We start from the raw sequence: 26,795 nt of genomic DNA, 5'->3' as shown, positions 1-26,795 counted from the left end.
TACCTAACAATCACAATTTATATGCAATATCTCCCGAGATTTCTCCACGGGCTGTAGTGTAGTGGATACGTGATCGGACTTTGGCTCAGAGATCCAAGGTTCGAATCTCTGCTCAGGTGATGCCTTTTTTTTCATGGTACGAACGACTCTCTCTTTTCTTAGATGACGTTACCTCGCGGCAAATAAGAGTTTGTGCTTTTTGAACCTGTCAAAGATAAACTAGTTTTATTTCAGTTTTGTACAATTGAGTAGAAGTTTAAGTCAACAGTGGCAGCGCTGCCTGGAAGACAACTCAGAAAATAATTCTTTGAACTAGCTTGCCTTTGATCAAGCTACCACATGACCACTCATCAGCCTAATATTTGTATAATCACTTCCATATATTGTAAGTTACCCAGACATGGCGAAACAGCTAAAAACTGTAGAGCTGGTAAATAGCCTACAGGCCTATTGACAGTGTACATGGATGTTAGACATCGGTGTAAATAGCATTGTTGATTAGACACACCCGGGTGTAAACAGTAATGTTGATTATTTGCACCCGGGTGTAAATAGTATCGGAGTAAGGTAAGGTAAGGTAAGGTAACTTTTATTGTACCCAAGGGTAGATTTGGTTGCAGGTAAAAAGAGTAGGCTGCTTACACACACATAGACAACATTAATGACATTGACAAAAAACAAGAAGACATTGACATAACAGTGGCAACAGTGCTCCAGACTTAAAGACATGGTTAAATCTCTAAAATATAAATAAATATATAATTAATTCAGGGGATAAAATACAGAATAACAGATTCTCGCAACTAAGCCAGAATGAGTAATAAATATATAAGTACATTAAGAAGGCTGTGAAGTCAATAAGTTAGATAAATTGTGTAATCTAATAGCCTAAGTGTTATTTAATATTATGACAGCTGAGGGAACAAAACTGCATCTGTATCTTTTAGTTTTGCAGGCGGGCATTTTATACCTGCGGCCTGATGGGAGATGCTGAAATTCGCTGTGTAGTGGGTGGGATCTATCATCTAAGATTGACCCAACTAGCCTCTGTAGCTGCCTGCTGTGTAGGGACTCCAGGCTCAGCTGTGGCTCTCCAATCAGCCTACTAGCCCACCTCACGATTTGGTTAAGGGAATTTTTATTTTTCAGGGGTAGGTTGCTGAACCAAGAGACCAGGTTAAAAGAGATGACAGATTCAGTGAAGCAGTGATAAAACATAGTGAGCAGCTTTCTGTCGATGTGGAGGGAGGCCAATTTCCTCAGACAGTATAGCCGCTGGTTCCCCTTTTTGTATGCAGCCTCACAGTTTGCCTCAAAGTTTAAATTATTGTCAATAATGGTCCCCAGGTATTTGTATTTGTTGACACACTCCACTGCTTGACCCTTTATGTTGGTGATTTCCTTAGCCATGGTGAGTTTCCTAAAGTCAATGCACATGTTTTTTGTTTTGGAAATGTTCATTTGTAGAAAGGACCTATCACACCAGTCTACAAAATCCCGGACAACTGGACCATGACCTGTTTCATTCCCTTGTAGAAGGCTTACAATGACAGAGTCATCTGCATACTTTAAAATAAATCTGCCCTCTCTGTTGCTGTGACACATGTTGGTGTAGAGGATGAACAAGAGAGGAGACAGGACACAGCCCTGAGGGGAGCCAGTGGAGGAACATATCTGATCAGACAGTACTCCATTGACTCGCACTCTTTGTGTCCTGTCAGTTAAAAAATCTAAAACCCAGCCAACAAGATTTTTACTAAGATCAAATTGCTCTAAAAGTCTTTCTGTTAAGATGTGAGGTTGAATTGTGTTAAAAGCAGATGAGAAATATATAAATAAAAGCTGAGCATGTGTTCCCTTTCCTTCTAAATGTTTAAAAAGCATGTTCATCAGAGTGGCTGTGGCATCCTCAACCCCTCTGTGTGGCCTATAAGCAAACTGATATTGATCAATATCAGAGGCAGTCTTCTTTAAGATTTCATTTCTTACTATTTTCTCAAAAGATTTCATGATAATAGATGTCAGTGCAATAGGCCTAAAATCATTCAGTGCTTTGGGGCAGCTTATCTTGGGGACTGGAACAGCTACTGCATCCTTCCAACATTTTGGAACATGCTGATTCCAAAAGTGCTTATATTTCTTGAGTTACTGATGCCTGCGATGGCCTTCATACTTGACCAGGCAGAGCCCAAGTGGTTTGCAGCCATTTTATTTTCCAGCATTGATTTATAGTTCTGTTTAGCCCTTAAAATTTCAATTTTCATGTCTTTTGTGGCTGTATACAATTCAGAGGCAGTCCCGTGTTTGAAGGCAAGTTTCTTGGCATGAATGCAGGATTTAACAGATTTTGTGACCCATGGCTTGTTATTAGAGTACATTTTTACCCTTTTGCTTGGAATAATCATGTCTCTACAGAATGCAGCATAGGAACATGTTACATCGGCTAACTGATCCAAATCTCCCCCACATGCCTCTATAAACATATCCCAATTAGTGCAGTCAAAACAGTCCTGTAGGCACTGCACAGACTCTTCTGTCCAATTTTTGACGTCCTTTGTAGAGACCTTTTCCCTCTTCAAAACAGTTCTGTATGTGGGCATGAGATACACACAATTGTGGTCTCCATTGACCAGAGGAGGCAACAGAAGTGATTTATATGCCTCCTTTACTGACCCATAGCAGAGATCAAGAGTCTTATCCCGTCTTGTAGGACAGGATACATACTGGTGAAAATTGGGGACCGACTTTTTGAGGGAAACGTGGTTGAAGTCACCGAGTATAAAAGCCGGGGCGTCAGGAGAAATGGATTGCAGTTTTTGTACCACTTCGTAAACAGTTTTACAAGCAGAGGGGGCGTGTGCTCTGGGGTGGATATACACAACTGTAATGAAGAGCTGAGGAAACTCACGCGGTAGGTAAAAGGGGCGTAACGACACTGATAAGAGTTCCACATCAGGGGTACAGATGCGTTCTCTCACTGTAACCGAGGTACAGTATCTTTGGTTAATATAAAGACATACCCCTCCTCCCTGAGTTTTTTTCGTCACTTCACTGTTCCGATCTAGGCGGTGCGGAGCTCCAAAGCCACTGATCATCAGGCCTGAGTCCTGGTCGTGTTCGGTTAACCAGGTCTCCGTAAACGCCATCACACAGCAGTCTTTGTAATCCTTAAGAAAGCGGGCATTCCCCTGTAGTTCGTCAATTTTATTTCTTACCCCTGGTGCAAATAGCCTAGGCTCCATAGCTGAGCTATTTACACCCTGTGACGTAACAACAAAAGAAACGGACCATCTTGGCAGGAGATGTCCTATCTAAGTCCTAAATCTAACAATTTAGGATTATTAAAACAATATTTTAGATGGGAAAGTGGTGCTAAATTTCCACAAAGTTTGCTCAGTGAACGGGTAAAACCGTCCGTTTGTAAGCGAAATAAAAAAATGTGATCTTTTGGTTTGTTTACCGTTACCTAGCAATCACAATTTATATGCAATATCTCCCGCATTTGTTGTTTGTGGAGTCTTGATAAAATGGCCACGAGTAGACTCAATTAAAACTCATCTTACAACAACTTAGGTAAGCCAACTGTATTTACGCCAAGATTTATGATAGATTTTGATAGCCATACTTATTCTGTATTAATTTCATACTAATGTAGCTTCTTTTCAGTGGCATCACTGAAAAATAGACCCTAGGTTGTTGTTATATTCATGTACAGTAGTGACATATTATGTTATCTTTACCCTTTAATGCTACACTAGGGAAAGAAGACAGACAGTTTATACAAGGGACAGACATTTGATAGTTTTGTGGAGGCAGAGAAGGCGATTCATGAGTGGAGTAGAAATGGATATCATCCCATTCATGTAGAGCGTTCAGAAAAGCTTACCAACTGCCGTACAAGTTTACAGGAGACCATAGTGTACTCGAGGATTACATATTCCTGTGTACACTATGGGAGAAGGAGAGAGACTAAAGGTATCTAAAACAATCTAAAACCCCTGCACTCTCCAGCACATACTTAGTGTAGTCCAATCTAGTTAATGATGAAAATATTGACACAGTTAATTACTCTAGGTGGTAGTTAACATCATCAAATTATGTTGTTGGATGAGTGAGTAAAATGATATGCCTTTTTTTTACCATTTCATTGACTGTCTTCTTTGTTATTAGGTAAACATTTCAGGCCTTTTCAACATTATCTACGGACAGGCTGTAGTACCATGTCGGTTCAGCTCCGATGTGACCAAACACAGGGAAAACTGTGTGTGACTAGGGTGTCGGATGGCCATAACCATCGAATCTCTCATGACCTTTTTCAAAAATATCCAAAACAGAGGCGCCCGAGTAAAGAAGAAAGGGAAGAGATTGCGAGTATGCTACAGTTGAAGGTAAGTTGTGTAAAATCTTCATTTTTACGTGATCCATTGGCATGTGGTGATCTGTTACTCTGCATGGTTCAAAGCATTTTTATGGGCTGCGTCAAACTGCAAATGTTGCTAATGACAAGGGGGGAGGGGGGGGGGGGTACATGAAGTGGTAGTAACCAGACCAAATGACAATGTACATTTTGGTGCACCATCTTCCCTCAGATTACAGAATAAACATAAAGCACCATAAGATTGGTAAAACTAAACTTAAAGGAGTAAGATGCAGCATGTGTTGCAGCATGTCCCCATGCAAAGTAGCCTACTGAAGAATTGTCTCAGAGCTCTTTGTTTCGTGAAATAGACGTCGCTATGCAAAACATACAATTTCGTAAACATCCAAGACCATTCTCTCATTCATTTTGAATATCCAATTCATATCATAAATAAACACATACTGTGTACATTACACATTGATATTCCCAAGCTGCAAGAGACATCTCAAAAGCACATTACGTAGCTTGTGCAATTACTGGTTCTCTTGCCTTGATAGAACATAGAAGCCACAGTAAACTGAAATGCCTACAGCTGAACAGTCTGTAAATGCTTACAGCTGAACAGTCTGTAAACTTCTTACACCAGGATACAACATGTTTAAAAACTCTTGCGAATAGGAGGAAGATGTCCAATTTAATGATGAAGCTTGATGAAGAATAGTCTGAAAAGTTTGCGGTTGTAAATCTTGCTAAGAAAGTCAATATGTGGCTTAATAATATCATTATTATTTACAATAATACTAATAATTGGTTTGGGCTTTTTGTTTTTAAGTACCGTTTACGCCTGTTTAAGCCCCGTTTTAAGATTATCGATTTGGCACTGGTATTGAAGAAAACCCAATCAATACCCAACCCTAGTGAAACGGAACTGGGGATAGCGTGCATTACCTGCAGTGATTAGGGGGCTTTGCATTGTGGTGTTGGCTGGGTGAAGGGCCACCAGGTTGGGTGGCAGTGTAAGGGGTGTGGGGTGATTGTAATCACTGATTTGATTAAGATATGCAGGGCTTTCTGGCAGCGAGTAGAGTAGGGCTGTATTGTGGCATTGGTTGTGTATTTAGGGGGTAATGATGTATATTGTCAGTTATAGACCAATTTGGAGAGGACGTCATAAAAGCTTGAAATCAAACTGCTGGTTGCAGAAAAAATGTTCCTCTCATAACCTTTATGTAAAATCCTCGAGTTTCTTGATCTTGTTAAACAACTCCAACACATTTGTAGAACATGGATATGTATTTTTCATATTCAATTTCCCATATACTACGAAATATCTCCACAACAACATGATTAAGTTTGTGGCTTTGGTGATAGCCTATTGACACAGGTTTCCCCACTCAAATGCGGCATTACCTTCCCTTAAAATCTTTCATAGTGAAATGTAGCTTGTTAGCCAACTGGCTTTACATTAGGTCCCGAGCTGCAGCATCTGTGAACTGATCACTGTAGGTTACATTCACCAGGATTAGGCTATTTTCCACAAAGCAGACACGTTTTCACATTCAAAAAATAAAATAAATAAATTCAAGGTGCATATAATTATTATTGTGAGCCAGGAATACCAAATAAACACTTGATAGATTGTGTCAAAATCATTCATCACAAGATTACTTGATAAATCCTTAAAAGACACTTCTGAAAATGACAAAATTTACATTACAGCGGATTGGGTAACGAGGCTTTCTGCAACCAACATGCGCAGTGTAGAATGTTCATAACACAATGTTTGTAAACACAAAATTGGTCCATTAGAAAAAAGGGAGTGGTGTGCATTATGGAAAACTGTATGTAAAAGAAGTTAATCGGTGGTGTGTGTGTCTGGAGACAGGTGTATGTCAGGGTTGTGGGTTGGTGAGTGGTGGAGTGGAATGCTATTTGGGGAAAGCTAATTCTACAGATGCATTATCTTCTTTACATTTAGGTAAAGTCATCTGTACTGAAGACGTATGCCCATCAAAAATATGGAAAGCACCTGATGCTTAAAGATATTCACAACCTAAAACAGCAAGTGCAAAAAAGTGCTCGAAATGGCCAAAGCGAAGGTGAATTGATGATGGGTATTGTCCAAAACTTGAAAGACAAAGGATACACAGCTGAAATGGAGTCTCACAGTTCTGGACAGTTCCAGATGCTGTTCATTCAGTCACCAGCAATGTGCTCTGCATTTGAAAGGAACCCTGATATTGTGTTTGTTGACTCAACTTACAAAACAAGCAAGCAGGGCTATGTGCTTCAATGTCTAGCAGTAGAAAACGAGCATGCTAATATCGAACATGTTGCATATGCTTTTCTACGACATGAGACTGAGCAATATCTTTCAAAGGTCTGCTGTCTTTTCAAGCAAGGGAATTCAAGCTGGCCAAACATTAGAATGTTCTTTGTTGATAAAGACCCCACTGAGATAAAAGTTCTGCAAGATAACTTTGAGGGAGCGACAGTGCTCTTATGCTCATTCCATGTCATTAAGTACTGGAAAAAGAAAATAGCAGAGCTCATTATCAACAAAGAGATCAAGGCCAAACTGCTGTCCACACTCTGCTCAATACTATACAGTGAAACCCTGGAAAGATATGAATCAGGCGTGAAGAAATTGAAAGAGCAGTGTCCAGACAAGACATTTGTGGACTACTTTCTTAAGAATTGGGATGCACAAAAAGAGATGTGGGCTCATCTTTTCAGGAAGGATTTGCCCACCATGGGAAACCATACAAACAACAGGATTGAAAGCCATTTCCAGAAGCTGAAGGTGTTTCTTGGGCCAAATCTTTCTATGAGTGAAAGCCTTGCTGAGTTGATCAGATTCATAGAGAGACAGGATAGCGAGAAGAATTTCCTACAGTCAAAAATGACTCTGTATCAGTTTGTGGACACTCGATCTGATAATAAGATGTCAATGGATTTATCCAATATTCTTACTGACAGTGGCTTCAAAATCGTCTCAGAAGAGTTGCAGAAATCACTGAGTTCCGACATCAGCATTGCAAAGGAGAACGATACCTACAGAGTCCACTGTAACCACAAGGGTAAACTGAAGTTGTTCACTGTGAATGAAGAAATGACACAGTGTTCATGCAAACTGTCCATGTCATTTGGACTTCTTTGCGCCCACATCATTTCCTGCCGGAAATTAGAGAATCTTCTCCTTGATGACGTGTCTTTAATTCACCCGAGATGGCAAAAGGTTGATTCTCAGCCTAGATTGGAGGTTGCTGCCAATTCCCCTCCAACAAATACAAAAAGGCCTGAAGACAGCAGGGAGGTTAGCGGAAATGACAGATTTAATGCAGTGCGTCAGGTGGCTTTAGAGATGGCAACACTTATTGCCAGTGCAGGTGGGGCCGAGTATGAGATGTTCCAGATGCTGAAACATCTGTTGCACTGTTGGAAAGTGAATAAACAAGTTGCCCTGCTTGAAATTGAGCAAATAACCTCTGAAACTGTCCCTCAAGAGACAGATGATGCAACCACTGGTGTCATGCAAAAACAACCAGAGCAGAAGAGTGTCTTGGTCGATGCTCCAATTGCAGGTGATGGTGAGACAAAGGTGCCTTTGAAAGTAACACCGGTGAAAAGTAGACGGGGAAGGCCAAAAAGGCAAATGAACTTTACCTTTAAAAACAAAGGTGAATTGCATAGGAACCTTTTATGAGTGTTGAACTTTATGCCGCATTCACACCAATATCTGTGTGGCGCATACGCGGTTTTGGTCAGTTTTCGTTTACAATACATGTTAGAAGAGTAGACCAGCATTCACGTTGTCTGCTTGAAATAGAGAAGAGTTATATTAATGTGTGCCCACGCGGACTCCATAGACTTTAAATGACAGGTTGGGCAGCCAGTTCGCGCAGAAGACCGCTTTTGGTGTGAATACACACACGCCACTCACAGACAACACCGCGCACGTACAGATATTGGTGTGAAAGCAGTATTACAGTTAATCTTTGTTATGCAGCTCGGTATGGCAACTAAGCCTGCGTAAGCTACTTTTCATTTGCCTGAGATACAGAAACAATTTAAAAATGGCTTTTAACCCTGACGCAACCGAGGTACTTGCATTGGAACAATGCAGAACATTGTTTTAATTTATGATACACCCTGTCTTGCCTCTGCAAACATCACTGGAATCTTTGGTTCTAGCTCTGTCTGGTGCATACAGAGGCTTTTTGATGTACGTCCATTGATTCTTCCCCAGGGAGGTGGGAGACAATAGGAAAGTAGCCAGTCTGAGCTGCATAACAGATCAGGATGTGAGAACCAGGCAAATTATTCATAGTAATCTGTCAGAAAAATGCAAATACAAAACACCTTGCATGTTTACAGTTTTTACAGAAGTTTTTAATTTCAGTCTTATTCCAGCCAAGCGACCTCGTTTAGATGAAACATCTTTTAGGTCGGAGACCAAACTGGCCTTTTTAGTACCATGTGAGTGTACAGAGATGCCACCTGGGTCCTGGTGTGCTGGAGGGATCACAATCCACCAACAGGATCTTGAGTCCCTCCATCCAGAAGCATGGCTAAACGATAGGAGGAGGACTGTGTGTTTACGTGAATGGAGGTTGGTGTACAAACTGAAAAGCTACTGTTCCGAGGCAATAGAACTGATGACGGTAAAATGCCGACCGCATTATCTGCCACGAGAGTTCACAGCAGTGTTCGTCACCATTGTTTACATCCCGCCGGGAGCAAACGCAAATGCTAACGTAGCGCTACAGGAGCTTCACGACACCATCAGCTCGCTGCAGACAAAGCACCCGGAGGCGTTTTACGTGGTTGCGGGGGATTTTAATCACGTGAAACTGACGGACACTCTGCCTAGTTTTTACCAGCATGTCACCATTCCTACTCGAGGAGATAACACGCTGGACTGTGTGTACACTAACATCCATGGTGCATACAGAGCTTTTCCTCGCCCCCAACTCGGCCTCTCTGACCACGTCTCCCTCCTGCTGGCACCAACGTATCGCCCTCTGCTGAGAAGGACCAGGCCAACAAAGAAGACTGTCACTGTGTGGCCCACTGACGCAGCCTCTGTGCTCCAGGACTGTTTCCAGTGCACAGATTGGCAGGTCTTCAGAGAAGCAGCTACAAATGAGGGAGAGGTGGATTTAGAAGAATACACCTCCTCTGTCCTCGGATACATCTCCAAGTGTACTGATGATGTCACCACCACCAAGACAATAACCTGCTACCCCAACCAGAAACCCTGGCTGAATGCTGAGGTGAGAGGACTGCTGAAAGCCAGGGATGATTCATTCAGAGCAGGTGAGACATCCGCACTGAGTGTGGCAAGGAAAGAACTGGCGGCAGGCATAGCAAGAGCTAAGGCCACATACGCTCAGAAAATCCAGGGGCACTTCTCCACCAATGACCCCCGGAGCATGTGGAAGGGCATTAAGTGCATCACAGACTATAACATCAGAAAGGCACAATGCCCAAATGACCCTTCCCTGCCGGATACACTCAACAGGTTCTACGCCCCCTTCGAGGATCCTGACACCCCCGGCCCCATCAGACTCATTCCACCACCTGGTGACACGCCCCTCAGTGTGTCCGCAGTTGACGTGGGTAAGACCCTTAAAGGAATTAACCCTCGCAAAGCTGCTGGCCCTGATAATATTCCTGGGCGAGTACTGAAGGACTGTGCACACCAGCTGTCTGAGGTGCTGGCAGACATTTTTAACATGTCACTGTCACTGGCATCTGTCCCCACCTGCCTAAAGACTGCCACTATTGTCCCTGTCCCAAAGTGTTCCACAGTGACAGGCCTCAATGACTACAGACCCATTGCTCTTACCCCAGTAGTCATGAAGTGCTTCGAGAGGCTGGTTATGGCCCAAATCAAAGACTCTATCGACGTCACTGTGGACGCCCACCAGTACGCTTACAGGAAAAACCGCTCCACTGATGACGCCATCTCATCAGTGGTCCACACAGCCCTCACAGTAGGGATGCAACGGTTTTCAATAATTTATTGAACCGTTCGGTTTGGCCTGTTCGGTTCAATAGACTCACCTAAACCGCAATATTTCGGTATACGCGACATTAAACTTTTTATTTAATACAAGGTTATTGCGCGCGCGTAGCCTGGGAGCGATAGAGAGGAGTGCTTAGGACCCGGGGGATGCGTTTTCTCTGACTGTTCAGCTTGCCTCTCGTCAACCTTGCAACAACCAATCAGAATTTTACTGAATTTCCCAAGAGCCAATAAGCGCGTTGAAATGCAAATGAAGGAGTCATGTGAGAAGAAACAAACTTTACCGGCGGCTGCATGATCATGGCGACATTTGAAGTAGCCAAGTAGCCCACGAACAAGGCAAAAAGACCGTCAGTAAACAAAGCACAGTGTGCATTGCAAACACTGCTTCACAACGATCACCTAATAAAGGTAACACATCCAACATGTCGGCCCACTTGCGCCTTCATCACCCGGCTGTAACCTTAAGTGGAGCAGCACGGAGAGATAGTTTGCCACCGAAAACCCAACCATCCATTGCTGCAGCCTTTCGACAACAATATTCCTATAATTCCCAAAGACATAACGAATACGACGGCGTATTAGGGCCACGTATATATACTTTGTAAAGACGCAAATTTGCCACTTTAGAAGGTCGAAAATTTGCCACATTATAAAGTCTGTGTGTAACAGTGTAACCGGTGGTTTCTGCCCTGCGTTGATTGCTCGCTAGAGTAGCCTAAGAAAGCGTGACGCCGACACAGCTGAGTGTATTCTCTTTTTGATAGTTTACTGGAAAATATTGTAGGGATGGGAGGTTATAGGAGATGGGGAGGCTGACATGTCATTCCAAACTCGGGTCATTTATTTTCCTGACGTTGTACATGCTAGGCTACGGGCAGCGGGAGGTGTCCACTCGAAAAACAATAAACTCACTGCTAAATCAGTCAATCGCTCGTCCACTCGTCAATCACACAACTCTCTCGCACACACACGCACACACACACACACACACACACGACAGGAGACACAGGGGAAACAGACACTTTGTGAAGTGGCAAATTTGCCACTTTCTTCTCGGAATATTGCCCCCCCCCCCCCTGACAACAGGTTGCAATAATGTTCATTTCATTGTTCTAATATTTTTAATGCTGCACTGCACTTTTGTCTATGTTTACATTTTTTACATTCATAAAAGAGGACAGGGCAGGCACTCCCAAATCAAATATCCATTTGAAACTACACATAATACTACCTCACCAATTATTTTGAGAAGATTTTCAGAATTGTTCACTACTTTTTTGAGGGTGTATAACAGTTAAGTATTTTCTTTAAATGTGTGAAGAACAGTGAGTTTATTAAATAAATAACTACACATTACTTTATGCTGCACTGCACTATGGATAACATTGCCTGTTTATGACAAGGCAATGAGTGATTCTGCTTCATCTGTGTCAGGCTATGCATTTAATATTTTCTCTGCAAGTGTAAGTAGAAGCACATTGTTGATTTGAAATAGAAAAGGCAAATATAGCCTCCTGTATGCTAGAGCCAAGATAATATTGATATATTGAAACCGAACCGTTACCGTGGCCCAAAAACCGTGATACAAACCGAACCGTGGCAAAACTGTACCGTTGCATCCCTACCTCACAGCCCTAGGACGCATCACTGACAATGATGAGTCTGAGTATAGAGAAGAGGTGGAACATCTGGTGCAGTGGTGCGGAGAGAACAATCTCTGCATCAATGCAAAGAAAACAAAGGAGATGGTGGTGGACTTCAGGAGGAACCAGCGCCCCCCTCCTCCCCTGTACATCGGAGGAGTAGCTGTGGAAGTAGTCCCCTGCTTCAGGTATCTGGGTGTGCACATCACTGAGGACCTCACATGGAGCACCAACACTTACCGGCTTGTCAAGAAGGCCCACCAGCGTCTCTACTTCCTCAGGAAGTTGCGGCAGGCTGGACTTGGGAGCTCAGTCCTGAAGAGCTTCTACCATGGCGCAGTGGAGAGTGTCATCTGCACCTGCATCACTGTGTGGCACGGTAGCTGCACTGCTGCTGAGAGGAAAGCTCTGCAGAGAGTGGTGAAGGCTGCCCAGAGGACTGTGGGAAGCAGTTTCCCCACTACCACAGACCTCTACACAACACGTTGCAGGAGCAGAGCCCATAGCATCATGAAGGACTCCACACACCCCGCATATGGTCTCTTTCAACCCCTCCCCTCAGGCAGGAGGCTGAGGAGCATCCAGAGCAGGACCACCAGGCTCCGAAACAGCTTCTTCCCTGAAGCTGTCAGACTGTTAAATTCCAGCCATGCTCTGCAGAACACCCGCCCCTGCACATGTCACTAGTGCAAATACAGTTCCACTTCCATATGAACTGGCCCTACTTACACATGCACTTTTATCTATTTTTTATTTTATCTATTTATTGATTGATATTGCATATGCCACTTTGGCACTTAATGTTTTTTACTATTATTCTATGGCTTCATACTGGGTCCTGAGTACTAATTCCGAACCACAAACATGTAAATGTGAACTGGTACGACAATAAAATTCCTTGAATCCTTGGAGGGATCACAATCCACCAACAGGATCTTGAGTCCCTCCATCCAGAAGCATGGCTAAACGATAATGTGAGTTACCTTTTTTTCCCATTATTCCGACGCACCTGTCCCCACAAAAGAGGTGTGTAAAAGCGTTTTGTAAACCCTCTATAGTATCATTTATATCACCATTGATATACTTATTAATACCAACCATCATGACTTACAGTAATACTAACACACTCTATTTCTCTTCCCTTTCCCCTATACCTCACCTGTGAGGTAAACCATTACCAGCCATCAACCATCTCTGTGCCTGTCCCTCATCACACCTGAAGTCACATCCCTCTGACTACCCTACCATTGCCATTGCCTTCGCCATCCCTATGACTGCCCTACCATCGCCTGCTGTGGTTCCCTGCCCGAATCTTTGGCCCACGCATCCCAGCGACCCATCACTTTCCGAAATAACTAATGGATTACTAATGGACAATTTATTCCCTACACTGGACTATTTGAACTTTCATTGTCATTGTAACCTTCAAACTACAAATGACTGTACTGTAACTGACCCAAGGCAGATGGATTGGGCCCTTGAGTCGTGGATCTGTCTGAGGTTTCTTCCTATATGTATCTCCAATTCTAGGGAGTTTTTCCTTGCCCCTGTTACTCATGGGCTCTCTTTGAATGTCTAAAACTCTGTAAAGCGCCATGAGACATGTGTAATGTTTTGGCGCTCTATAAGCGAAATTAAATTGAAATTGAATTGAAATAACGTAAATTAGATCTATTGCAATGGAGATTATAAAGAGTATAATCTCTATGTAACATGCTGCTTTGACATTGACATTGCAAACGTTCTCTAAGAATAGTGTAAAGCAGTTTGCTGTAACGTTTACCAACGCTGTTGCTGGGAAAAATAGCGAACAGCCAATGATAACCTATCGGGCAAAATCTATGATAAACTAATGCATGCTCGGCGGGCTGCATTAAAGTGCGTGACGGGCCGTAGTTTGGACACCCCTGCTTTAGGTAATCAAGCTTCCACTCGGACAAAGTTTTACCACTAGCGAACTCCCCTTTTGCTTTTGCCTCCAAGCAAATATGTAAATATCTCTGAAAGTTTTATCCTACCTGGACCATCTTTTGTGTCAGTTTGGACTATTTCATCTAGCCACTCATTTTTAAATGTTAGGCAGACCTTTTTCTGGAGCACCTGCTCAGCCTTTCTTTTCGTCATGGTACCTGCCAAGAGCCTTAAGAATACTTTGTTTGTAACGTTGTCTACATCCGACTTGGTTGTCAGACATGTCAGTATTTTAAATGTTTGCTAACTAGGCTACATCGCGTTTGATAGTCACATTTTTAACCCCTGAAATTTTTTTTTTTTTTAAAAATACCCCCTAAATAGTTTGTGCGGTCTGAAAAATATGCGCGGTCTGAAAAATCTGTTGCGCGGCCACTTCGACTGGCCTGCGCATTCGCGCAGCTTAGAGGGAACATTGCTATAGAGCTCCCTCTAGAGTCACAATGTATTTATGTTACTCTGCAATTGTGAATAGCAAACTTTCCCCCCCCGCCCCCGTACACAATGCAATGCAAGCATCTCTAAAGAGCTATATCTACTGACTTTTTATTTTAAAAAGATACATTTCCTTTATTCTTGCTAATGTTGATATGGTCTTATTTCAACAAAGCCAGCCTCAAGAAAGTCTTACCAAAGTACCATCAGCACGTTGACTTTCCAACTCGAGGTGAAAACATCCTGGATCACGCCTACACGCCGTACACTCATGCCTACAAAGCCCGGCCCCGCCCAGCCTTCGGCAAATCGGATCATTCATCTGTTCTCCTAATGCCAGCTTATAGGCAGAAGCTGAAACAGGAACCGCCTGTGATTCGCTCAGTTCAGCGCTGGACAGATCAGTCAGATGCTACACTACGTGACTGTTTCCAAACAACAGACTGGGGTATGTTTCGAGCTACCGCGGATAACATCGATGATTACACTGGAATTATATCAGACTACATTTGTAAGTGCATAGACGATGTTGTACCGAGAGTGACTGTACGAACTTTTCCTAATCAAAAACCATGGGTGAATGGAGAGGTGTCTTCAGCACTCAAGGCCCGGACAGAAGCCTACCAGTCTGGTATTCCTAGTGAGTACAAGATAGCCCGTTATGAATTAAGGAAATCCATTGGCCAAGAGACAGTACAGAGAAAAAGTGGAGTCATATTACACAGGATCCAACACCAGGGATATGTGGAGTGGGCTAAGGACCATCACTGACTACAAAGGAAAGAGCCACAGAGCAGATGCGACCTCTGTTTGTCTTGCAGAGGAGCTGAATTCTTTCTATGCCAGGTTTGAGACACCCACCAGGTCAGAGGTACTGTTAGAGCAAGACTGCTGCCCTTTTCAGGTATCTGTGACAGATGTGTGTAAATCTTTCAGAAGAGTGAATGCACATAAAGCTCCAGGACCAGATAACATCCCAGGGCGTGTTCTTAAGGCCTGCGCTTCTGAACTGGCAGAGGTATTAACCGACATCTTCAACCTCTCACTGCTACAGTCTGTAGTCCCCACATGCTTTAAGAGGGCCACCATCATCCCAGTCCCTAAGAAATCATCAGTGAGCTGTTTAAATGACTACCGCCCTATCGCTCTGACCTCTGTTGTGATGAAGTGCTTTGAGAGGTTAGTCAAAGACCACATCACATCCTGTCTATCTACTGCATTAGATCCACTTCAGTTTGCCTATAGGTCTAACAGGTCTACAGACGATGCTGTAGCTTTGGCCTTGAACACTGCTCTCTCTCACTTGGATCAGAACAACACGTATGTACGGATGCTCTTTATCGACTTCAGCTCCGCCTTCAACACCATAATACCAGCTAGGCTCATCATGAAACTGCAAGACCTGAAAATCAGTCCCTCCATGTGCAGCTGGATACTAAATTTCCTAACAGGCAGGCCACAGGCAGTACGGCTAGGTAACATCACCTCCTCCAGTCTAACACTCAGCACTGGTGCTCCACATGGTTGTGTGTTAAGCCCTCTGTTGTATTCACTGTACACATATGACTGTGCAGCCACTGACAGCTCCAACACCATCATTAAGTTTGCTGATGACACCACCATAATCGGCTGCATCAAGAATGGTGATGAGTGTGCCTACAGAGCAGAGGTGGCAGCAATGACATCTTGGTGTCAGGAAAACAGTCTGCTGCTCAATGTAACAAAGACCAAGGAGCTGATAGTGGATTACAGGCGGCTGCAGGGAGAAGGACACGCACCCATTCACATCGGGAGTGCAGCAGTGGAGAGAGTCAAAAGCTTCAGATTCCTGGGCATTAACATCAGTGAGGATCTGAGCTGGACACACCATATAGGTGTGATCACAAAGACAGCAAGACAGCGGCTCTTCTTTCTGCGACGTCTGCGAAAATTTGGCATGGACCAGAAGATACTGACCAACTTTTACCGCTGTACAATAGAGAGCATTCTGACTGGTGGCATAACAACATGGTATGGTAATAGCACTGCCCAGGATCGAAAAGCGCTACAAAGAGTCATCAGATCAGCACAGCGTATTACAAGGACTGAGTTACCATCCATCCAGGACCTCTACAGTCAGCGCTGCAGAAGAAAGGCCAAGCGTATAGTTTCTGACCCCAGTCATCCCAGCCACCATCTCTTCACCCTCCTACCTTCAGGCCGACGATACAAGAGTCTAAGGACCCGTACCAGCAGATACAAGGACAGTTTCTACCCTCAAGCCATCAGGATGCTAAACTGTCCTGGGAACCCCCCTTAAGATGGCACTTTTCCTCTTATTTATTTATTCATTTATTTTTGTTCTTTCTAATTTATTTCTGGACACTTGAGCACAATGAATCTCATTACTTATATATTCTTTTTATGAGTATATGACAATAAACTTGAATTGAAAATTGAATTGAATTTGTATTGTTTTCAGCCATTTAATTGTTGTTCTGCTTATTCTTTTAGGTGAAACACATTGTAATGTTGTTTAGAAAAGCACTCTATAAATAAATATTATTATTATTAAAGATTTAAGTAATTGTTAGTTAAATTACCTAACTAACTATCCTAGCAACTGCATTGCAGCTTTATGTAGCATAGTAACCACCAAGTTCACCCTAGCAAGTATACTCTAGCAAAAACAACTATAATGTCAACCTAATAGCAGCCATAGAAACCAAAATGATTACAATACCACGGTCACAACCCTAATTCTAGGGTAGCAACTAGCAACTCTAGCAATTCAACTTTACACAACTTCAACAAAACAACTTTACATGCATTGGTATTTCCTTCAAATATGTTTAAATGCGTTATGATGAAACTATGTGTGTGTACTATCTGTGTGTAATCTTTATTTATATACAAAACAGCATACAGTACATTTAAGAAGCCTAATCTTTTGGATATGTTGTTTCAAACAAGATCTGATAGGTGGTTTTGCATTTCTGGCTAGGCATCATGACCACTTACCTTTTTCTGGGTTCAACTGGTATAGGAGTCCCTTTCACCATTCCTTGCGGGCCATAGCCAATACCAACCATTTCTGCTACTTTTCCAGAATTGGCACCTGCTGCATTGATCACAACAGTACACTCTACAGGCTGGAATTCTATACTGTTTGGCATCTGCACCTAGTGAAAGGAGATAACATGAGAAAAATAAATAGTACTATCATTCAATCACAAAAAGTAAAGTTGTCATAACTGGATGTTTAACATACATTTGCATGAGTAATCCTTTTGATGTGAAGTCGTCCCATCTCTTTGTTTTCTACGGAGTGAACTCTGTGATTAAAACCTGGTGAATAAAAAAACATTTTACATTCTTTTTATATCTTACATTAATCTTATTTGACCAGTACAATGTAAGCATACTTTGAAAGTTAGTGTCAGTTGGCCCCAGCCGTGGCGCGACTGGCTGGGGCACCTGCACCGCACGCTGGCGACCCGGGTTCGATTCCCGCCCCGTGGTCCTTTCCGGATCCCACCCCAACACTCTCTCACACTCACTTCCTGTCTCTCTCAACTGTCCTATCATTAAAGGCATAAAAGCCCAAAAAATATAGTTATATATATATATATATACAGTACAGGCCAAAAGTTTGGACACACCTTCTCATTCAATGAGTTTCCTTTCTTTTCCTGACTATTGACATTGTAGACTCACAATGAAGGCATCAAAACTATGAATTAACACATGTGGAAATATGTACTTAACAAAAAAGTGTAAAACAACTGAAAATATGCCTTATATTCTAGTTTCTTCAAAGTAGCCACCTTTGCTCTGATTACTGCTTTGCACACACTCTGCATTCTCTTGATGAGCTTCAAGAGGTAGTCGCCTGAAATGGTTTTCACTTCACATGTGTGCCCTGTCAGGTTTAATAAGTGGGATTTCTTGCCTTATAAATGGAGTTGGGAATCAGTTGTGTTGTGCAGAAGTCAGAGGTGATACACAGCTGATAGTCCTACAGAATAGACTGTTAGAATTTGTATTATGGCAAGAAAAAAGCAGCTAAGTAAAGAAAAACGAGTGGCCATCATTACTTTAAGAAATGAAGGTCAGTCAGTCCGAAAAATTGGGAAAACTTTGAAGTGTCCCCAAGTGCAGTCGCAAAAACCATCAAGCGCTACAAAGAAACTGCCCGTCCCAGGAAAGGAAGACCAAGAGTCACCTCTGCTGCGGAGGATATGTTCATCCGAGCCACCAGCCTCAGAAATCGCACATTAACAGCAGCTCAGATTAGAGACCAGGCCAATGCCACACAGTTCTAGCAGCAGACACATCTCTAGAACAACTGTTAAGACGAGACTGCCTGAATCAGGCCTTCATGGTAGAATAGCTACTAGGAAACCACTGCTAAGGACAGGCAACAAGCAGAAGAGACTTGTTTGGGCTGAGGAACGCAAGGAATGGACATTAGACCATGGAAATCTGTGCTTTGGTCTGATGACTCCAAATCTGAGATCTTTGGTTCCAACCACCGTGTGGACCGCAGAGTGAAGGCAAAAGGGCCAACAAGTGCCAAGCATCTCTGGGAACTCCTTCAAGACTGTTGGAAGACCATTTCAGGTGACTCTTGAAGCTCATCAAGAGAATGCCAAGAGTGTGCAAAGCAGTATTAAAAGCACTTAAAATATAAGAAATTTTTTCAGTTGTTTCACACTTTTTTGTTAAGTATATAATTCCACATGTGTTAATTCATCATTTTGATGCCTTCGGTATGAATCTACAATTTTCATCATAGTCATAGTCATGAAAATAAAGACAACTCCTTGAATGAGAAGGTGTGTCCAAACTTTTGGCCTGTACTGTATATATATATAAAAGAAAAAAAAGTTAGTGTCACTTGATTTATATAGTGTTTAGTTAAGCTTTCAACAAAATCCAATATGGTGGAAGAAAAGAGTGCGTGTGTGTGTGGGGGGGGGTTATCACCCCTAGTAATGAAACATTGTGTGTGTATGGGGGTTAAGTGTGTGTGGGGAGGGGTTGATGGTTTGATGAAAATGATGACACTGACACTGAGATAGAACAACTTATCTCCAGAAAACAAAAAGTCTTCCAAGTGTGGCAAAGTGACATAACACGTGAGGCCAAAAAGGGAAGCACACTCTATGGAAGGTTGTAGTCAGAGTCCATATCTCATTTAATCTCTTTCTTGCTAGATCTCTCTCATACTCACTCATACTCTCACTCTCACTCACACTCTTACTAGATCTCTCTCACACTCCCATACTTAGTTGATTTGAGAAAATCAGTTCTCAATTTAGTCGCTGACATTCCGTCAATATATGTCTGTCATTCATGGTATAATGATAAGGTTTTGTACTTGTTGTGTTGGCAAACAATTAAATATTGAATTATTTACTAAATAAATACTATTTTAACACTTCAAGTAATATATACTGCACGTCTGCACATTTGCTCAAAAAAAAAAGTCCAAATGAAACCTGGCTATAAAAATGACATTTAGCGAGCCGGTAAAGCTACATATGTTAAAGCAACACCATGGAAGTTTTGCTCTCGGGGTCCCCCTACAGTTAGGAAACGGTAATTACTTTACATATGTCGTAAAATCACGGTTACACCAGAAGCAAGTTAGACATACAATAGGCTATAGGCTATCTAGACATATTGAGGCTGCACATTAAATATTAAATTATGTGGTACTACGATAGCAGTTATGTGATAACACATTTGTAAAACTAGGCATTCAGCTCAGGTCTGTGCACGTTTTCGGTATTGGGATAATGTTGGTCAATCCTGAAGTGAGATGTAGGCTACAAGACCGATTACTCATTTAAAAAAATTATTACGATATTTATGAGCAATAGCGTAATCTAGGGTGATCATGTTTAGTGTCTCTATGACATAAAAAAAATCGATGTTCACCAGATATTGCATGCTATGGTATTCACGTCCATAGTAGTGGCATACCGTGCCTATAGAAAGTCATCATACCCTTTTGAAATAGTTACTTTTTTTTGTCTTACAGCCTCAAATCAAAACCCATTTTAAAAACAATCTTTTTCAGTTTTATTCACAAATTTAGCTGTACAACATCAAAATAATGAAAAAAAAGTTAACAGTTCTGAAAATTAATAAAAAATTAAAAACTAGAATAACAGGGTTGGAAAAGTCATCATACCCCTGACTTAATACTTTGTATAGCTTCATTTTGCTTTCATTACAGCCCTCAATCTGTTTGGATATGTCTCTATTATAGCTTTGCACACCTAGATTGGGGAATATTTGCCCAATCATCCGTGCAGAATTGTTAAAATTCAGTCAAATTCTGTAGGGAATGGTGATGGACTGCTCTCTTCAAGTAAATCCACAGATTTTCTATAGGATTTAAGTCAGGGCCACAAGCCACAACTTTGTTCTTTTGACAGTATGTTTAGGATCATTGCCGTGTTGGAAGGCGAATGACCTGCCCATATTCAGCTGTCTAGCAGAGGGACGCAGGTTTTCCTCAATCATTTGGGTGTACTTGGCAGCATCCATTTTCCCTCCTATCCTGACAAATTGCCCAGTCCCCACTGAAGAGAAACATCCCCACAACATAATGTTGCCCCCACCATGCTTCACACTAGGTATGGTGTGTTTTGGGTGGGTTTGGGTGTGTATACTGTGTTTGGTAAGCGCCTGGAGCTCAGTCCAAAAAGTTCAATCTTAGTCTCCAAAAAGTTCAATCTTAGTCTCATCTGACCATAAAAGCTTTTTCCAAATGGTAGCAGAATATTCAGATGTGTTTTTGCACTGAACTCCAAGCGCTATGTTTTGTGAAAACCAAACACAGTACACCACCCAAAACACAGTCTATTTACAAGCCTGAAACTTTGCCAGATCGTTCCCAAGCCCACCCATGAGCCCTCCCCATTGAAAAATGCAATTGACGTCTATAGACGTCAATGGCAGTCAACGTATGTGTCTAAATTGACGTTTAAAGACGTCAATGGCAGTCAACGTATGTGTCTAAATTGACGTTTAAAGACGTCAATGGCAGTGAATGAGTTAACAAGCCGCAATGAGGTGAAGGCACAGACTGCCTGTCGCGGGAGCTGAAAATGGCAAATTGCGCTTTTCCGTCTCATGCATATGGATTTATGGGAGTGTCAGCTGATAGTAGGAGGTTCGTGTAAAAAGATGGGAGGAGAAGCATTAAATGCGCCTAATTATGTATTCCCCTGTATGTACTAAAACTGCCCATGAAAGCGCACGTCTATTTTGCGCCTAAATATTTCCGCCTTGTAAAAGCAGGTGTTAAATGCGATTTGCTGTTAAATGCATCTATAAGAGAATCATTCAAAGACAACAAAATCGCTAATTAGACCACCAGTTTTGGGTCTTTGTACTACATCAAAAGCAACCTTAACTTTCGGTGGCTTTTCGAATGTTTACTTTTACTTTCACGCCATCCTCTTAAACTTTCCTACTTGTTAGATTTGATCAATCTTCCATAGCCTACGTGCACAAGTAAGCCTAGTTCGAGTAGAACTACTGCTCTAAATTATCTTCCTGCTTGTTGACATTATGCATTGTATTATTTCATGATCGCTAAACGTCGGATTCCTTTAAATTTTGTCATCAGTTAACTTCATTCAACTGCGCTTCTGATTGAAGTGTCGTTCCGTTGTTGTCCTTCGCAAACTGCGTTAGGGGGCGGAGAACGGCGCAGATTATCCAACGAATTTCAGGATTGGTAAATAGGACGTAAACTGAAGTATCATAGCGTGTGCTTTCTGCGTGTTGGCCTTGGCGCAAAAAAACGTTACGATCGCTATTCTTAGTACATCTGGCCCTGTGTGTATTAATACTGTATGAATATCTACTTTATCATTCCTTATGTGTTCAACTTCAAATGTATAGAAACACATTACAAATATGGTTTCCATTTTTCCCTGGAGGGGAAAAAAAGACTGTTCTGACGAATGTGTCCATTTGTCCCATAGGGGCATGTTGTGTTCTATATAAATTATTAATTAATATTGTGCAGATAACTTTATTCCAAGACACAGAAGTGCTCCATATGCTTTTCTTCAAATAATTTGATTGCTTCATTATATTTCTACTCCTTAAAACAGCTATGGATGCATTTCATGATATTAATGTACACATTGCAAAGAAAAGCATAGTAAATAGTAGTGTTTGTATTTTTTCAAAACAATGGTCTACTTTTTCTAGAATGTTCATTATGCACAAATACAATACATTTAATTTAATGGTCCACGACTTGAACATTTAGTTTTTGCCCGCAACCCTCTATTCTATTTTTGGGGTTGGGCACCCCTGCTTTAAAATGTCTATCTGAGTCTGATTTGTCAAAAGATTATTCACAAAACAGCGACACCGGTCCAAATATAGTGTTTATCCTTTTACAGTAATATTTATATACTGCAAGACAGGTTGCTCTGGACAAAAGTGTCTGCCAAATACCATATACAAACGATTACATTAAAAGTCAACAAGCACAAACCTGTGACTTCTCCAAAGCACTGCTCAACTCCCATTGACAAAGCTTTGCGTCTGAAAGCATAGAGGAGTGTCCAGGGGTCAAACCAGCCTTCATTCTCAAGACCTAAGATACATATAAATGAAAAGCAATGTTAGTAAGTTAGGCTGAGGCTATTCAGGGTTTAGTCTAGGTTGAAAATGTTTGGTTTTTTAAAGGTGCCAATATGTTGCAACCTATTAGAACTATAGTAGCGTTGCACATCAAAAAAATAATGCCCAATTCACACCAAAAATCGGCGGCGATGAGACAAAACCATAGATAAGACGAAACTGTGGTCAAAAATCTCCAAGCACACTCAGGTGTGAGAAAACACTGCAGGTTTATTCACGATACCGGGAACAAGTCACTAGCCACATCATAGCTCTGATAACACTGTTCAAAGATCTCTAGGGCAAGGCAATTCTTATACATGGTTAGTTACATTGTGGTAATTCAAATCACATGGGTACAATGGTCTTTTCCAAAACTCCTCATACATGCAACAATACATGGACACTTCTTGGACATAGCATGTGATCCATGTGCCATACGCAAGTCATGTGGGCACTCCAAGTAAGCAAGATAATAGGTCTATACAATACATATACATCCCTCAGCATTTTCTGGTCGTAGCATGTTCTCTGTCAGGGTCTTCGTAATATTACTGCCTCAGGCAGAATACCCTTAGCTTGTGACAAAAGGGGGTCGCAAGACCTTTATTAGAAATTCGCAACATGGAGAGAGCAAATGACAAAGCAAAGTTTTGCACAGTATTGAATGTATAGAAAAGCATACAAATAATATATGAAAATATAATGTTAATCACTTCTAAGTAATAAATGTTAATTAATATTCACTTCTAACAAGATTTGTTAGTAATCCAGAATTTCTACTACAAAACCATCGCAGAAGGAGTTGCAGCGGCCCTAGTTCCGGACTCTTAAATAGGTGTGTGAAAACATGAACTTTTCTCTATTGTCATTGCTTGTGAATGAGACCAATGAAAACACACTTTCGAACACAGAAGAAAAAGCTAGGTAGCAGCTAAGCACTTTGATTAGGGCCCAAGCACCGAGGTGCGGCCACTGAAGTGGCTGCACCATAGGTGCAAGGCCCTATTGTTTTTGCTCAGATTATTAGGGCCCGAGCACCGAGGTACAGCCACTGAAAGCCCTATTGTTTTTGCTCAGATTATTACAGTGCATGAAAATGCACTGTACTGTTCTTCCTAGGCTTCTTATTACAGTGCATGAAAATGCACTGTACTGTTCTTCCTATTCTTCTTATTATTACAGTGCATGAAAATGCACTGTACTGTTCTTCCTATTCTTCTTATTATTACAGTGCATGAAAATGCACTGTACTGTTCTTCCTAGTCTTCTTCAACTTCTTATTATTACAGTGCATGAAAATGCACTGTACTGTTCTTCCTATTCTTCTTATTACAGTGCATGAAAATGCACTGTACTGTTCTTCCTAGGCTTCTTATTACAGTGCATGAAAATGCACTGTACTGTTCTTCCTAGTATTCTTCTTATTACAGTGCATGAAAATGCACTGTACTGTTATTACAGTGCATGAAAATGCACTGTACTGTTCTTCCTCGGTCTTCTGCTTCTTCTTATTATTCTTCTTCTAACGCACGCAATTCAGCTTCAACCGCTTAACGTAGAAACTCCATTCAAATTTTGTCGCGTAGGTCTTACTTACGCGATGTGGGCTTTGTATTTTTCAACTTTGTAACTTTTATACTTTTTAAACTATTAGTTAAAAACTATTACAATTTCCCCCATAGACTTAACATTGCTCATTATGACATCACGGCAGCAATTAGAATCTTACGCCAGGTGGCCGGCCACCTGGGCACCAACTGTCAGTTTCTCTCAGGCTAGAGCATACAATCTCATACAAGTGCATACAATCTCTCTGAAGACTACATATTCTGTTCCCCTGTATCCTCTGCGCACAACAGTATCAAAATAAGTCCTCCTAATTCCATCCAACTTTATATCCATTCATCTTCTTCAAACCATTCACTCATCCACCCATTCTAAACAGTCTGCCTGTCAACATCAATTAGACGCTCTACATTCAACTTTTAAACAATCTACTCTGTCTCAGGCTGGCTCTCTTAAGACTAGCCAGTTAAATTGATTACACCTGTATCTGTATCCACTACTCTCAGTAGAGAGCTGTGTCTCTCCATTCTACAAGAATATAAGGCACATTCCATCCAACATTCTATCCATTCATCTTCTTCAGACCATTCACTCATCCACCCATTAAACTGTCTATCAACATCCATTAAACAATCTGCCTATCAACATCCATTAAACTCTCTGTCTATCAACATTAATTAGACTATCTACATTCAACTTTTAAATGATTTACTCTGTCTCAGGCTTTAAGAGTACACTGGCTCTCTTAAGACTAGCCAGTTAAATTGATTACACCTGTGTCAACTACTCTCAGAGAGCTGTATCAGTGTCTCTCTTAACAAGAATATAAGGCACATTCCATCCAACCTTCTATCCATTCATCTTCTTCAGACCATTCACTCATCCACCCATTAAACTGTCAATCAATATCTATTAAACAATCTGCCTGTCAACATCCATTAAACATTCTGTCTATCAACATTAATTAGACTATATACAACTTTTAAAGTATTTACTGTGGGTCCCTCTCAAGCAGCGTTTATATGTCCTCCCTCGCTCCTCGATCCTCAATGATCTACATAAAGAAAGATAGAAGAAGGGCTAGACTATCCCATTGTTGCCACTCCATCATTCTTTATGTAGATCAGTGAGGAGCGAGAGAGGACGCGTAAACGCTATATATGAGAGGCACCTTCTGTCTCAGGCTTTAAGCATACAATCTCATTAAGACTATAGATCCTGTTTCACTACTTCCTCTGTCCACAACTGTTTCAAAATAAAGGTCCTCACTGCAATAATACACTATTAAATCATTTAACCACTGAAACTACTCAACTATTGAACTATTCAACCATTCTAACTGTCAGTTATCATCCACTATGCCTCCAGTCAACTACATGAAACCTCCATGTACCTAGCAACCAACATAGCAACTATTAAAATTAAGTGTTTATGACCGTTTCCATAGCAACCAACATGATTATACTGCAGTAACTTCTTGTTTCCTGATAGTGGCCACCATGGATACCCTAGCAACAAATGTTTCAAAATAAAAGTCCTCACTAGCAAGTTAACTAGTTAGCATGGTTAGCATAGTTAGCATTGTTAGCATAGGTAGCATTTTTAGCATAACTGCAAAAAATCATCAACTAAGTTAGCTAATCAACCTGGTTAGCATTATTAGCAAATTTAGCATTGTTAGCATAGTTAGCATTTTTAGCATTACTGCTAGAAATCATCGCTTAAGTTAGCTAATCAACCTGGTTAGCATTGTTAATAAAGTTAGCATTGCTAGAATAATTAGCATTTTTAGCGTAACTGCTAGAAATCATTACCTAAGTTAGCTAATCAACATTTTAACATGAATAGAAATCATTAGTTAAGTTAGAGCTGGAATGTTTCATCTTTAAACTGTCTACCTTCACACTATCAACTCTCTGTAAACTATGCAACCACCATGTTTACCCTAGCTACACCTTAGTAACCATTTCTACATTATCTATCTATTTTTGCATTTTCATGCACTGGTAATTCCTTGGAATTGCATTTCTAGTTCCAAGTCTTCTTATTAAACTTCTTCTTCTAACGCAGCCAATTCAGCTTTAACCGTTTAACGTAGAAACTTCATTCAAACGTTGTTGCGTAGGTCTTGCTCATGCCATGT

At 41.4% G+C, this 26,795-nt stretch overlaps 1 protein-coding gene across 1 annotated transcript in view; it reads right to left on the bottom strand.

Annotated features, from left to right (window-relative positions):
* foxred1 (FAD-dependent oxidoreductase domain containing 1) overlaps window positions 1–26,795 on the bottom strand; it is an 89,511-nt gene that overhangs the window by 12,114 nt on the left and 50,602 nt on the right. Inside the window, exons 6-8 of the mRNA XM_062533296.1 lie at window positions 22,956–23,057; window positions 17,694–17,770; window positions 17,444–17,604 (exon numbers count right to left, since the gene is read on the bottom strand). Coding sequence (XP_062389280.1) covers window positions 17,444–17,604; window positions 17,694–17,770; window positions 22,956–23,057 — 340 coding nt within the window. The remainder of the gene's footprint in view (window positions 1–17,443; window positions 17,605–17,693; window positions 17,771–22,955; window positions 23,058–26,795) is intronic.

Source organism: Sardina pilchardus, chromosome 3 (genome assembly GCF_963854185.1).
Source record: "Sardina pilchardus chromosome 3, fSarPil1.1, whole genome shotgun sequence".
In the NCBI taxonomy this organism is placed as follows: Eukaryota; Metazoa; Chordata; class Actinopteri; order Clupeiformes; family Clupeidae; genus Sardina; species Sardina pilchardus.
This window is presented reverse-complemented; position numbering and strand designations above follow the sequence as displayed.